The 15,766-nt window shown below is 34.6% G+C and overlaps 1 protein-coding gene across 4 annotated transcripts; it reads right to left on the bottom strand.

The window, feature by feature from the left end:
- Positions 1-2,797: 2,797 nt before the first annotated feature.
- On the bottom strand, positions 2,798-15,686 carry sh3glb1b (SH3-domain GRB2-like endophilin B1b). 4 transcript variants are annotated; one of them, XM_073848351.1, is made up of 12 exons: positions 15,317-15,686; positions 13,228-13,369; positions 12,422-12,550; positions 10,781-10,914; positions 10,593-10,685; positions 10,162-10,248; positions 7,677-7,700; positions 7,266-7,355; positions 3,747-3,847; positions 3,619-3,630; positions 3,301-3,523; positions 2,798-3,221 (listed from the first exon to the last, which is right to left on the bottom strand). In XM_073848351.1, exons 1-12 carry the CDS (start codon positions 15,377-15,379, stop codon positions 3,114-3,116), a joined length of 1,206 nt encoding a protein of 401 aa, XP_073704452.1. In that variant the 5' UTR covers positions 15,380-15,686; the 3' UTR covers positions 2,798-3,113. The 4 variants fall into 4 exon arrangements, with proteins under 4 accessions (XP_073704452.1, XP_073704453.1, XP_073704454.1 ...); XM_073848352.1 differs by lacking the exon at positions 3,619-3,630 and having other exon boundaries at positions 15,317-15,684; XM_073848353.1 differs by lacking the exons at positions 7,677-7,700; positions 10,162-10,248 and having other exon boundaries at positions 15,317-15,683.
- Positions 15,687-15,766: the final 80 nt, after the last annotated feature.

Here is a 15,766-nt window from a genome sequence, read left to right as displayed (position 1 = left end):
CCTGTGGGGAACGTCAAGTTGATTTTGAACATGTTGAAATACTTTTTATTCCAGCTTAATGTGCGAGGACAACTATCAGTGAAATATTTGAAGGTTGTATTTCCCAAAGAGCACTCTCACCCTTATTTACATAACATTATAGCATTAATTCATATTTTGAGTAAGCTTTTATTTTATATTTTCAGTAGTTAAGAGAAAAATGAAAACCTTATTATCATTTACTCACCTTCCACTTTTTTTCAAACCTGTATGGGTGTTTTTTTTTCCAGCTGAACACAATCTAAGATCTTTTGAAGAATGCTGTTGACTACACAGGTGACGGTAGCCATTTACTTTCATAGTATTTTTTTTTCATACTATTGAAGTCAATGGTCAAGTCAATTTATTTTTTCAATTTATTTTATTGTTCTAGTAATTTAACTCAACTTTTTCACTTAGTTGCCTAATTTTCATTATTTCAGTTTAAGTTCTTATTTTTTCAATTTATTTTATTGATTAATTTTACTATTTCAACTTAAAGGTTGTATCAGCGATTTCTAGCCTAAAACATAAAGTGTCAATTTCAGCTGACCTTTCTTCAGGATCCGCTCGCTGCCTGCCCCATAAATTGTCTGTGAAAAAACCGCGTCTCTCTGGTCAGCCTAGGGTCCGAGATATGCCAAAAAAACAATCGGCACTACCAACCTTTCCACAGATAAACAAACAGTGTTCCAACCAATCAGCGTCAGGGGTTTGGTGTTGTGGACTTTCGCTCCGCCTCCCTCACATCCCTGCACCAGTAGGAAAGTCCACAACACCAAACCCCTGACGCTGATTGGTTGGAACACTGTTTGTTTATGTGTGGAAAGGTTGGTAGTGCCGATTGTTTTGTTTGGCATATCTCGGACCCTAGGCTGACCAGAGAGACGCGGTTTTTTCACAGACAATTTATGGGGCAGGCAGCGAGCGGATCGTGAAGAAAGGTCAGCTGAAATTGACACTTTATGTTTTAGGCTAGAAATCGCTGATACAACCTTTAAGCTGAAATAATGAAAATTAGGCAACTAAGTGAAATAAAACAAAAACTAAAGCTGAAATAATAATAATAATTAGGCAACCAACTGAAATAAAGTTTAAGTTGAAATAGTAATTACTAAAACAATAAAATAAATTGAAAAAAAGAAAAAACTACAGCTGAAATGATGACAGTCAGCTATAAAATAAAGTTGAAGTTGAAATAGTAAAATTACTAAAACAAAATAAATTGAAAAAAATAACTTAAACCTTTTAACTTAGTTGCCTAACTGTCATTATTTTAGCTCAAGTTGAAATAGTAAAATTACTCAAACAATAAAATTAATTGAAAAAAATAAGAACAACTTTAGCTGAAATAATGACAATTAAGCAACTAAGTGAAAAAGTTTAAGTTGTTATTTTTTTCAATTTATTTTATTGTTCTAGTAATTTTACTATTTCAGCTTAAGCTGAATTAATGAAAATTAGGCAAATAAGTTAAAAAGTTTAAGTTGTTATTTTTTCAATTTATTGTGTTTGAGTAATTTTACTATTTCAACTTAAACTTTATTTCAGTTGGTTGCCTAATTTTCATTATTTCAGCTTTAGGTTTTCTTTTTTTTTTATTGTATTTTTTTTTTTTTTTTTCAATTTATTTTATAGTTTTAGTCATTTTACCATTTCAACTTTATTTCAGTTAGTTGCCTAATTTTCATTATTTCACCTTTAGTTCTTTTCTTTTTTCAATTTATTTAGTTTTAGTAATTTTACTATTTCGACTTTATTTCACTTAGTTGCCTAATTTGAATTATTTCGGCTTTAGTTTTTCTATTTTTTCCAATATATTTTACTTTTTCAGTAATTTTACCATTTCATCTTAAACTTTATTTCACTTAATTGCCTAATTTTCATTATTTCAGCTTTAGTTTTTACTTTATTTCAGTTAGTTGCCTAATTTTCAGTGTAGTTTTTCCTATTTTTATTTTTGTTAAATTTATTTTATCGTTTTAACTTTATTTCAGTTAGTTGCCTAATTTTCATGACTTCAGTATTAGTTCAGTTAATAAAAATTGCCTCGTTTATAGTTTTATTTTAAATTAACAACAAGACCGCTTTTGTCCAGGGAGTGTTTGGAAACTGGGTCCCACTTTACATTAGGTGGCCTTAACTACTATGTATTTACATTTAAATTAATAATTTGGTACAATGTACTTATTGTTTGCGTACATGTTTTTACATTGTACTTATATATTTTTAAAAACCTCTATGTAATTACATTTGTAATTAATTTCTGTAATTACCACTGTTGACCCATCCCTTACACCCTAACCCACCCTTAAACCTACCTATACCACCAAACCTGTCCCTAACCTTACCCATATCCCACCTTAATAGAAGCAAAAGTGTTTTGCAATGCAATATAACCACATTAAGTACATTGCACTTATTTGTTTAATGTAAGTACATAATAGTTAAGGCCACCTAATATAAAGTGTGACCGGAAACTGTTTGTCACTATTTTTGCAGTTCTGTTTGGTGCCACTACAGTGAAACCACATTCTGCACCAATAATAAGAGATGCAATATGTTAGTAGGTTTGAGCTGCAGTGTTTACATTTATATTTTCCTAAATTGAAAATACTGCCACCCAGTGGTCAAGATTCATGCCTGTGTATTGGTTCACTGTTACTATGGTATTAGCATCCAGTGTGCGCAGCTTGGTCTGTGACCTTGAAGCAAGACGTTCAAAATAAAAAAAAACATTTTTTTTAAGGAAAAATAAAAGATCACAAACCGCACCAACCAGGTTCATATAATATTTATTAGAGCATCATAGCACATTATAGCAAAATTAATTAGTTTAGCAGTAAAAAAATCAGTTGGCACATAAATCTGATGAATAGTTGGCAATCTCGGACTGCTTTTACTTACTGTAAGGCTACTATGACGCCCCTCAAAATGGCAGAGGATACGTTCACACAACAGGACATGGCAGTGTAGAAGACTTTTATATTGCTTTGCGCTACATTAAACTCGGATCTTTCTCCGATCACATCTGGAGTGTTACTCTTGTCAAATCACATCTACAATGTGAACTTTATTCGCAGTTCTCGCTGACCTTAATTGAGCAGCTCCAAGTAGGTAATTGGCACTTTGCCTTTCTGATTCCCCCTTTGCCCCATCAGCCAATCAGAGTCCATACCCGGCACACTGCTCACCGTAATCACCTGACAGGAAAATATTTGACCATTAAGATGTAAAATGAGTCATTTTATGAAAATCTGAAATGACGTTATGAAGGCCCACCTCATCAGCGAGTAGAGAGAGCTCACTGCTGCTGGCGGCGTCGTAGTCGTAGAGCACACGGGCCTTGCGGGTGCCTGAGGTACTGCGGAGCTCGTTGAGTGCCGGTGAGGCCTGGCTGGGTGGCGGAGCAGGCAGTGAGGCGACCGGCTGTGCCGTGGGAACCGAGATGCTGGCGGATGAGCTGCTGGCTGGCTGATTGTTATTAGAGAACGTGGATGGAAAGCTAAAGGAAATATGATAACAGTTAACACAGGCGGATTTAAATAGAGAAATAACTAAATGTGCATAGATTTATCAATAGATAAAATAATTGCTTACATCGCAAATTGACTGTTTGAGAGAACAGATGATTCCATTAAGGATGCGTTTAGCATAAGACAGGATTCAGTGTAAAAAAATCCATAGAAAATACAAACAAATGCATAGAGATATAAAACTGAGCCAACCTTCCCAGTTGTTTCTGTAGATTGACCATGTACTGGTAACACTGGGCATAATATGAAGCTTGAGCGTCCACAAAATCATTTAGACAGCGCAAGTGATGAGCCTGATCACAAAGAGGAAAGCACAGCCATCAGCGCATACTGCATACACAAAATATACATGAATACATACAGCAGTGTTTCCCACAGAATCTCTAATTAGACATAAAAGCATAGTATTCCTAACATGCATTTAAAGGGATAGTTCAACCAAAAATGAAAAAATGTCATTAATTACTCACCTTCATATCGTTCCAAACCCATAAGACCTTTGTTCGTCTTCAGAACACAAATTGAGATGTTTTTAATGAAATCTGAGAGCTCTCTGTCCCGGCAAAGACAGCAAGGGTCCTACCGCATTCAAGGTCCAGAAAGGTAACAAGAACATTGACAAAATAGTCCATGTGACATCAGTAATTTTATGAAGCTATAAGAATACTTTTTGTTGGTACTCTCTGAAATGGCGCTAGGGTGACGCGGAGGAGAAGAATTGTTGAATAAGTTGTCAGTTTAGTTTTTTAGCACAACAAAAAGTATTCCCGTAGCTTCATAAAATTACAGTTGAACCACTGATGTCACATGGACTATTTTGTCGATGTTCTTTATACCTTTCTGGGCCTTGAATGTGGTAGGACCCTTCCTGTCTATGCATCTCAATTTGTGTTCTGAAGACGAAGGTCTTACGGGTTTGGAATGACACAAGGGTGAGTAATTAATGACAGAATGTCAACAACCTCTTTAAAACCATGCGGATCTGTTCTGACAAATTCATTGAGTATTGAGAGTTTAGACTGATTCATTCAAATAAGTCATGGATTATGGCTGATTTAAAAAAGGAGACTTTTGACTGGTTCATTAAAAAATGGTCCCATAAATCATTCAATAAGATTGATTTAAAGAACAAGTTTGAGTGATTCATTAAATGGAAGTCCTAAATCAAGACTGATTCAAAAAATGAGCCTTTTGACGGATAGATTAAAAGAACAGGATCATAAAAGTCATTAATTACAAGTGATTCAAACAATGAGTCTTTTCTGTTTTATTAAATGATTGATTCAATAAAAGAGCATTAGGACTGATTCAAAGAATTACCCTTTTATTTATTAAATTATCAGTTTGTTAAATTGATAAAACACAAATGAAGTTATTTTTGATGAAATCTGAGAGCTTTCTGTCCCTGCATAGACAGCAATGCCACTGAAACATTTAAAGGGGTTACCAGATTCAAAATTCACTTTTACATGTTGTTGGAACATAAATGATAAAAAAATCCACTTTTTTTAATCCCCATAAATCATTATCACTTTCTCAAATCAGGCTGTTCTAAGATTCTTGGCAGAATGACATAGTTCTGCACAGACCACTCCCCTGATTGTCGATTGACACGGCCGTCTTACCTTACACCCGCCCTGAGTGAGCTAAAAACTTTCCACCATTATTTCGATGCTGGAGCAGGTGCAGTGTTGGGGGTAATGTATGACAAGTAACGCAAGTTACATAATAATATTACTTTTTCCAAGTAAAGTAACACATTACTTTTTAATTGACAAGAAAATATCTGAGTTACTTTTTCAAATAAGTAACGCCAGTTACTTTCCCCCCCATTTATTGATTAAAAGCTCTCCTGTCCCCATGCTGAAAAAAATTGTAAAGTGTTACTTTAGATCTACAATAGAATGTGAACATGCATTAATTCATATCACTCACTAAAAAAACAGATACAGTATTCCTCAAAATGAATAAAAACAGTGAAATTCAATGCAAACATGCAATAATTATAAATTGATATTATTTAATGCCATTTTATTAACTGATGTCTTTGCTGCCGACCTTCGATGATCCAATGCATCCATACTAATAAACAAATCACTCAAGATAATCTAACATTTGTTTTCCTTTTTTTTTTTTTATTACTGAGGAGTTGACATTTTTTTCTTCTGCGGTCTACTGTACAGACGTGAATTTACTTTTCTCTAAGCCTTACCCCCTGTTCACACGGGGCGCGAGTTGAAAAATTCTCAACTTCTGCCGCGAGCAACGCAAGTGAAGTGCCGCGGACGGATCCACGATTCTTTTCGGCAACGCTTGACGTCACCCATTCAAAGTCAATGGGAAGCGTTGACGCTGCCGCCCCGTGTGAACACACCGTTACGGTGCGTTCACACTACAGCGTCAAATCCACGCTCAGTGCCGCTAGCAACGCTACAAGGCCACTGCTTTGGGGAGTGTCTAATTTAGGGCTGAGCACACCTCTGAAAAACAATGTTCACACCCTATTTATGTTCCATTGTCTTCTTTTAACGGCGGTTCGAAAACTAAACTGTAGCATATAATGAAAACATGCAAAGTACATTTACTTTTGCTTGACTTTTTCAATAATATGTGATTTCAGCTCAGTAATCCACCAGTTTCGGAAACATGCGTCATAATCTTGCCTTGCCTACTTTTCACAGCGATTGGTTGTCGCCCGGCGTTTTGCGCTCGAGATTTGCATAAAGTTGAGGAATGCCCAACCTTTTGACGCTCTCTGCTTCTCTCAACGCTTTCTCCTTGCCGCTTCCAATCCCAAAATGCACCACGCGACCGTTTACGCGCAACTTCCATATGAATGAATTGAAAACGCTCGCTTCGCCCCGCTCGCTACGTGCCAGTGTGAAAGCACCGTTAGGCTTTTGGTGTAAAAAGGCTTTTACATTTGCCAAAAATAGAACTTTTTATATTAAAAACAAACAAGCAAGCCCTGCCCAGATTTAAAAAGTAACGCAAAAGTAACACAACACATTACATTCCATAAAAAGTAACTAAGTAATGTAATTAGTTACTTTTTTAAGGAGTTACTCAATATTGTAATGCATTACTTTTAAAAGTAACTTTCCCCAACACTGAACAGGAGTAGACAAGAATGCTTTCTAAGCGGTTGAGGTGTTTTGTTGTTGATGTAATAATGAACATAGCAGTCGTCATTTACTCCTGACACCTGACACAGAGGATTACTTTCGTGTTTGAAGAGAATGCGCTTATCCCCGATTTACCTGAATGCGTCTATGATAGCCCAGCCTTACTTATTTGAAACAAAATATACAGACTATAAACTAGTTGAAGACTGACACGGAAAATAAGAAATTGTTGAATAAAGTCGCTATTTTTCTTTACACAAAAAAAGTATTCTTGTACCTTTACAGTGTAACCACTGATGTCACATGGACTATTTTAAGGATGTCCTTAATACCTTTGTAGGCCTTGAATGTGGCAGTTACGTTGCTGTCTATGCAGGGTCAGAAAGCTCTCAGAATTAATAAAAAATATCTTCATTTGTATTCCAAAAATAAACGAATGTCTTTCGGATTTGGAACATGAGGGGGAGTAAATGATGAAAGAACTATCCCTTTAACTTGGGTAAAGCATAATATCTTTAGCTGTGGGGCTGCATATGCTGCAGTATCGCAGGAAACACTGATAGACACAAAGGATGTGTAAGCATACATGAGTGCTGCTGATACCCTCCAGTAAAAGTCTGGTGATCTCGGCCTGGCGATCAAACTCACTCTGTGCTATCCTTAGTTCTGTCTCTGCCTATGGGAAACACAAACATATACATTAAGAAAATCACTGTGGCTGACAAGCATATACATCCCCATCTACAGGTTTAGAACGAAATGGATGTATTGCCAGAACTGTAAATGCGACACACAGGCAGGTGGGAATATAAACAACTTTGTAGCTCCCTCTGCTGGACACAAGAATGTGTTTGAGTTGCAGTTCCTCATTCACGTGGCAGGGTGAGTTCAAATCAGACAGTACTATCAGGGCAAGGCAGGGCAGGTGTTTGTGTTTCCCTGATAAAGATGTTTTTCTTCAACAGGCTTAGGGGAGGAAAGACTCAAGCGCACTTACCTGCTGCACTTCCTCAGTCCACAGCTGGCCAGCATTCAGAGACAGTAACAAACTCGTAAGGTCAAGCAAAAACATCAACTTAATCCACACACTACTTAAACTGATCACTACTCACAATCGACAGCTTTCATAACTGTCTAGAGCCGTTATGCAAGTTGAATGGTTTCACCATTCATGCACAGACACATTCACTGGGAGGAACCAAAACAGGGTGCTGTTCATAGTCGACAGGGAATAATGTGAAACTCACAACAAAGGGAAGACTTGAATCATTCACGGTCACAATAGGTGTGAGCACATGCAACATTTAACATGAGCCAAACACATTCACCTCATTGTGAAATCTTTTCCAAGTTAACTAAAGTGCATTCTAAAGTATTTTATACCATTAGAAATGTATTCCAATGCTCACTGAAATACTTAATCAATATGATAATATATAATTCACAGCATTATAAAAAAAAGGAAAAAATCTATGCCATTTTCTTTTGTTTTAAAAGGATAGTTTGCCCAAAAGTGAAAATTATCCCATGACTTACTCATCCTCAAGTCATCTTAGGTGTATATGACTTTCTTCTTTTAGAAAAATACAGTCAGAGCTATATTAAAAAAAAATTCCTGGCTCTTTCAAGCTTTTTAAAGTCCAATCAAGTGCCTCCATCCATAATAAAAAAGTACTTCACACGGCTCCGTAGGGTTAATAAATATGCTAGTCTTGTGAGAATCAAGTTTTATTTTCAAAACAAAAGCCTCTTGGCTTATTTTTCAAAATCGTCTGACATTTTCTTTACAAATCCTTGTTTCTGGTTTTGCTCTCTCCTCTGCGCTCCCGGGTTCGTAACTTTTGCATTTGTCACCATGTTTGCCTATGTCATCTGCTGGAACATCATTCTCTTGTGTACGCGTGTACAACAGTTAGCTATAGCTAGGGATTGGCAATTATTCATTGCCATTATAAAGCTGGGAAGACCCAGGAAATTTTTTTTAACATAACTCTGATTTTATTTTGTCTGAAAGAAGAAAGTCATATATATGTAGGATGGTTTGAGGGTGAGTAAATCATGGGGTATTTTCATTTTTGGTTGAACTATCCCTTTTATAAATAAAGAACAAAGCAAAAACTAAAATCAATTATTTTAAATACTAAAAGTGAATTTAGGCAAACCAGCATTCTAAAGAACAGTATAAAAATGTTTGTTTCGCTAATAATTACATTTAACAGTCAAAAGTTTTTGAACAGCAAGATTTGTAATGATTTTTTAAATTTATTTAATCCAACATACATCAAAAACAGTACAATTTTGAAATATTTTTACTAGTTCAAATAACTGTTTTCTATTTTAATATATTTTGGAATATAATTTATTCCTGTGATCAAAGCTACATTTTCAGCATCATTACTCCAGTCTTCACATGTCACATGATCCTTCAGAAATCATTCTAATATGCTGATTTGCTGTTCAAGAAACATTTATTATTATTATTATTATTATTATTATTATCAATATTTAAAACACTTTTTGGTGAATAGAACTATCCAAACATCAACATTTATCTGAAATAAAAGCTTTCGTAACATTATACACTACTATTCCATTCAAAAGCTTGGAGTCAGTATAATTTTTTTATTTAGAAATGTAGAAATTATTACTTTTATTTGTCAAGGAATGCGGTTTTCAACATAATAATAATAATACATGTTTTTGAGCAGCAAATAAGAATATTAGAATGATTTCTGAAGGATCATGTGACCCGATTAATTATGCTAAAAATTCAGCTTTGAAATCACTGGAATAAATTACATTTGAAAATATATTCAAATAGAAAACAGTTATTTTAAATAATACAATTATTACACAATTTTACAGTTTTTGCTGTACTTTGGATCAAATAAATGCAGGCTTGGTGAGCAGAAAAAACATTACAAATCTTACTGTTCAAAAACTTTTGACTGGTAGTGTATTTTGTTAAAAAAGTAAACGCTGGATGATGCAAAAGGTAATAATCTTAATGTAAAATAGGGGGAAATGAGCATTACACTTAAACATACAATATCGGCTGATCTGATCAATCAAATCTAATTGGATGACAAGTAACATTGTGCATCTTTATCTGCAAATTATACTATTATTTGAGACTACAAAGGCACAGACATTCATACAATATCAAAGGACAGAAGACAAACAAAATCACACCAAACACAGTAACTGCATTCTGTTGCCCTCAAAGTTAAATAAATAGCACGCAAGCACATCTCACAAATTAGGATGCACATTTACCAAATATGAGGTTATAAAACTCACAAAAACACATGCTGAATTAACACGAATATTTCTGTTCAGCTGAAGACAGAAATACAAGCATGTGTTTATCATAATGTGGTTTTGAACATAAAATGTTCCATTCACAGAACAATTTTTAACATCTCCAAAGATTTGCGAAGGGCAAAAGAGGGCAGATGTTTTATTAGACACAGCAGACAAACCTTTAGCCACCTGACATGCAAGAAGCCTAGCATGTAAGAAAAGTGAGCCACATACTCCTCTCCCAGCGGAGGGCTTGAGTTCAGCTCCTTCAAACGGAGGCAGGCAAGCAGACAGAGAGAGACATAATGAGAGAGAACTTGGGAAAATAAGAGAGGTTAGAGATCCAAAGACAGCACCACACACGCAAAAGGGGCATTTAACAAGCATCGTCTCTGGTAGTTACACTGCGCTAAGAGCATAAGACAGCCGCCGGCTAGCGTGGAGAAAGATGAAAGACAGCTTTGACTCTTCAAGCTTCTCTTCCCCAAATTCATGTCTCATCTGAACAAACTGTAAAACTGACTGTATGGTTAAGCTGAAAATACCACTGAAGAATAAAACTGCTGATTATTACATTCTCTCAATGTGTGTGTGTGTGTGTAATACTAACTGCAGAACGAGCATCAGCCAGTCTGGCCTTCTTCAGTCTGTTTTTGGCTGCATCCAGATCTAAACGCTTATTCTGAAGCAGTTTGCGTTCTTTCTGTAAAAAAAAGGTACAACGACAGATAAATTAAACAGTAATATTATATAATATTATGGTTAATAAAGAAATGCTCAGTGGTATGAGACGCTCACCGCTATGGTTTTAAAATCTCCTTCAATGAAGTTCCTAAAGGGAGTGAGGAAATTAATGGCGGAGCTCTGAATGAACTCTTTTTCTGCACTGCCTAACAGCTTCTCAGTCTCCCCACATTTAATGAGAGCACTACCTGCAGCACACCAGAGGATGAGAGGACATTTATCTCAACCCACACACATTAGGAACATTTATTAGCTTGAAATTAAATTTACAGAATATGGAGCTTATACGGAGTTTATTAACAGCCACTCTTCTCAGTTCTTTATTCTAAATACATTACACTATATATAAGAGATTTAACATGTAACAGGAGATTTCTTTTTGAAATACACTACCAGTCAAAAGATTTTTAATGTTTTTTAAAGAGGTTTTTAAAGCCTGCATTTATTTGATCCAAAGTACAGCAAAACCAGTACAATTTTGAAATATTTTAAAATGTAATTTATTCCTGTGATCATAGCTAAATTTTCAGCATCATTACTCCAGTCTTCAGTGTCTCGTGATCATTCAGAAATTATTCTAATATGCTGATTTGCTGTTTAAGAAATATTTATTATTATTATTATTATTATTATTATCAATATTTGAGTATAAAAACTATTGAGTACATTTTTTCATGATTCTTTGATGAATAGAAAGTTAAGAAAAAAAAATTTGGGGGAAAGAAATTATAGAAATTAATATTTTTTTTAGCAAGGATGCTTTAAATTGATCAAAAGTGAGACATTTATAATGTTATTAAAAATATTTCTATTTCAGATAAATACTGTTTTTCTGAACTTTCTATTCATCAAAGAATCCTGAAAAAAAATATACTCAGCTGTTTTTATCATAATAACAATAAATGTTTTTTAAGCAGCAAATCAGAATATTAGAATGATTTCTGAAGGATCATGTGTCTAAAGTAATGATGCCAAAAATGCAGCTTTGAAATCACATTTTAAAATATATTCAAATAGAAAACAGTTATTTTAAATAGCAAAAATATCTCAAAATTGTACAGTTTTTGCTGTACTTTGGATTAAATAAATGCGAGCTTGTTGAGCAGAAGATACATAAAAAAGAGATTTTGGTAGTGTAAATGCTTTTCTTTCCATTCGTCCTTAAGAAAATGTATCATGGTTTTCACAAAAATATTAGCAGTTTCCAACAGTGATTATAAAAAGTAATGTTTCCTGGGCACCAAAAAATCTTTGACTGGAGTAATGGCTGCTGAAAAATCAGCTTTGCTATCATGGGAATTAATTACATTTTTAAATATATTTATAACTGTTCTTTTAAACTTTAATAATATTGCACAACATTACTGTTTTTCTGTATTTTGATCAAATAAATAAAAAAATAAAGTCATATGTGTAGGTATATGCTTGGTGTCACTTCAAAATATATTTCTTTACTACAAACCAAAGGTATTACATTCACATACATGATTACATTATGTTTAACATTTGATTTTAAGCAGCACCCCAGTTCTGTTGGAGTGCTGTTTAAAAAGCATCATTAAAAGTTGCTTGTCTAAGGAAGCATGGTTGCTTTTAGTGACGTCACAATAATTTAATTTATATGTTCATCGCTCCAAAATAAGTGATAATGTCATGGTCCATTTATAGTGGGACGATATTATGTAATGAGTTTACCGTATGCTGTTCCAGGTCCAAACTCGTGTCCCGAGTCGATCATACACTCCCCTAGTAACTCGTGGTTGTTGGCACGTGTTGGGACTTTTTTGTCCAGCATCTCGTAAAGGAATTCCTCCATCCGGACATCTACAAACATCAGACAAATTTAATTAAGACCAGTGAGAGTCAGATGATACCACATGCATCCTCTTAAGCAAGGACTGTTAACCATAAGCACACATTACTGCTCTTGAGTATCAGAAATATCTTACAAAGGGTTACTGTGGAATCTGTGTGACTGTAAAGGAAAATCATGAGCCTTCATCGTTATGCTTGTATAAGGGGCTAAAGCAAATTGTGGTTAAAAAAACGCAGAAGCTGGCATTCTGACATTATAACATTACGGTTGAACCACTGATGTCCCATGGACTATTATAACAATGTCCTTACTACCTTTCTAGGCTTTGAACATGTCAGTTGCGTTGCTGGAGGGTCAAAAGCTCTTGAATTCCATCAAAAATATCTTAATTTGTGTTCTGAAGATGAACGAAGGTCTTACGAGTTCGGAATGACATGAGGGTGGGTAATTAATGAAAACATTTTTATTTTTGGCTGAACTATGCCTTTAATCCCATTGCAAGGAACAGATGAGGAACTTAACGCTCTTCTCTTGCAATTAGGTTTACTGCAATAGTGAGATGATTTCACCAACTGTGACCCTGAGTTAACTTCCTCAATACTGGTGATGCAAATGAGCATGCATTTTTATGGTGACTTGCAGTATTGCTAAACTACAGTCTTGTTTATCAAGCATTTCTTCTTACTAGGGTTCGGCTGCAGCAAAACTTCTGTCTGTTTCATGACCTTCTCCGTCCAGTGTTTGGTGGATTCTGCCCGACTCAAAAGGGTCTCTAGATGGGCGTCCAGCTCAGTCTTCTCCGCCTGCCCAAACCTCTCCTCTGTGAACTACATACATTGCAAAATGTTTGTTGACTGACAGTTTGAACACAATATATTTGAGCATTTCAGTTATATACAGTCAAACCAAAAATTATTCAGACACCAGGTATACTTTTTGATATTATTTTTCTATTAGTGGGTGCAGGATACTATAGTTAATTTATGTAAGTGAGCATAGCAAAATTAAGTAAACTGTGATATATTATGCCCAAATATTCTTCATACAGTGGACTACCAGTAAAACTAATAAACATTTGGGGCCAAAAATTATTCAGACACTTTGACCTGACCATGATTTGCTTAAGTGTTTTTTCTTTAATGGCATATAATCTTTTATGTGATCTTTTTAAAACCACAGATTGAACAAAATTAAGCATTGCTTTGTAATTGGTTAACCTACACTGGTATTATCTAATTGTGTGCTTAAATTTAACAGCTGAAAGCTATTCAAGATGAATTTGTTCTGACACAGTTTAACTCTGAGTTCTTGTTATATTTAATTACCACTTTCTAAACTAAAGCGAATAAACAGTGATAATTTAAGGAACGCTGAGGGTGTCTGAATACATTTTTGTTTACTATATATATATATATTGTATATATATGTATATATATGAGTTTACATATTACATTTGACATTTTACAGTTGACTCTTAACTTAATGTTAAGAGAATGTACAGCTTTGGTTTTAAAACCAGAACCTAGTAATCTACTGACCTAGACTGCATTTCTGGCCAACATTTGACTTTTTTCCCACTGTTTACATTAATATTAGTAACAATAATTATAATAATTTTATTTTGTATAGTGTCTTTAAAAGTTATTTTTTTTTAAAGCAATTTACACCAAGGCCAAAACAGCAGAATAAAACATCTAAACAAACACAAGAATAAAAAATATATAAATAAAATAGACATAAAACTGCTTATCAAAATAAGCCAATAATCAAGTAAAAGATATCACAACGTAAAATCGTAAAAGATTAGATTTAAAATTACCATATGATGCATCAGTTATAACAGTTGACATAGCACTGATACAGTCAAACCAAAATATATTCAGACACCAGATATAATTTTTGATACTTTTTTTACTAGTTGGAGCAGGACACTATAGTTTATTTATGTGACTACACTGTGACATATTTTTTATACAGTGGACAACCAGTGAAATTTATAAAAATTTGGGACCAAATATTGTTCAGACCTTTGTGTTTTTCTTTAATTGCTAAAGAGACCTTTTTACACCAGACTGAACAAAATGAAGCATTGCTTGGTAACTTGTCAACAAAGTACTGACAGTTTAAATATTATCATACTAACAGTTGTCTGATTTTTTGCTTGATTGTAATCCATTATATACCTTTCTATAAAAGTTATCTGACATTATCAAGATTAATTTATCCTGAGTATGGCAGAGTTTAACTAGGAGTTCTTGTCGTATTTATTACCATTTTCTAAACTATATTGAAAAAACAGATAATGTGAGAAATGTTGAAGGTGTCTGAATAAATTTTGGTTTGATTGTACTTAATAAACTGTCTTAACAGTCAGTAATGAATATATATTTAGTAAATGAATATATATTTAGCACAATATTACATTTCAGTAACATACGACCAACTTTCATTGCGGTCTCAACTCCCTTATGTTCTAAACGAAAAATTTGAATAAATACGACTTTTTGTCTGGCACACAGAATGACAGTCTCGGTCACCATTCACTTTCATTTAATGGACAAACATGTAATGAAAGTGAATAGTGACTTCGGCTGTCGGTTCATAACAAATATGCCTTTCTTCCACACTGTCATACAGACATTAGGGTGGGTAAATTATGACATAACATTTAATTAGTTTGAACTGTCCCTTTAAGTAAATAATATAAACCCTGGATTAAAAACAAACACAAGTTAGGACACCTAGACAATTTTAAGGTCATTTATAGACATTACCTGCACAGCACGACTGAGGAAGGTGCCAGCGTCCGCTGCTAGTCGTCTAACGTTGAACTCCATTTCTGTGTGTTTATAAAATACTGATATTTCAAACGATCAGTCTGAGCTGAAGCCTGTAACCTGTTAGCAAACACAGATTAGCCTGCTATAGCCTCTCTCCGCCCAGCCAAAACACAACTGAACTCAGCTCGCTTTGTCGTAATAAGCGTGTAGTCCATGTAAAAACGCGACTGAGAAAATAAGCAAAGAAAAATAAACGCGTAAAGCGGTGTTAAGACTGTCTGGTATAAGTATTGTGGTATATCTGTCAGTAGTGTAGCTGCTAACGCAGAACAGCAGCTGTTAAAGAGTGAGGGAGTGTTAAGAGGAAGGACAAACTCAACGATAGCCAACGGATGTGTCTCGAACCGTAGTGTACACTGCTTAGACAGCAGTTTGACCATCAAA

Source organism: Garra rufa, chromosome 10 (assembly GCF_049309525.1).
Source record: "Garra rufa chromosome 10, GarRuf1.0, whole genome shotgun sequence".
Taxonomy (NCBI): domain Eukaryota; kingdom Metazoa; phylum Chordata; class Actinopteri; order Cypriniformes; family Cyprinidae; genus Garra; species Garra rufa.
Note: the sequence above shows the minus strand (reverse complement) of the source record. Positions and strands in the feature narration are given on the sequence as shown.

Coding starts and splice junctions, on each gene's coding strand:
- sh3glb1b (XM_073848351.1), bottom strand. CDS start 15,379: ATGGAGTTCAACGTTAGACGACTAGCAGCGGACGCTGGCACCTTCCTC. Junction 10,915..12,421: donor TGGACCTGGAACAGCATACG/GTAAACTCATTA, acceptor GGTGTGCTGCAG/GTAGTGCTCTCATTAAATGT. Junction 10,249..10,592: donor TGGCTGATGCTCGTTCTGCA/GTTAGTATTACA, acceptor CTCCGTTTGAAG/GAGCTGAACTCAAGCCCTCC.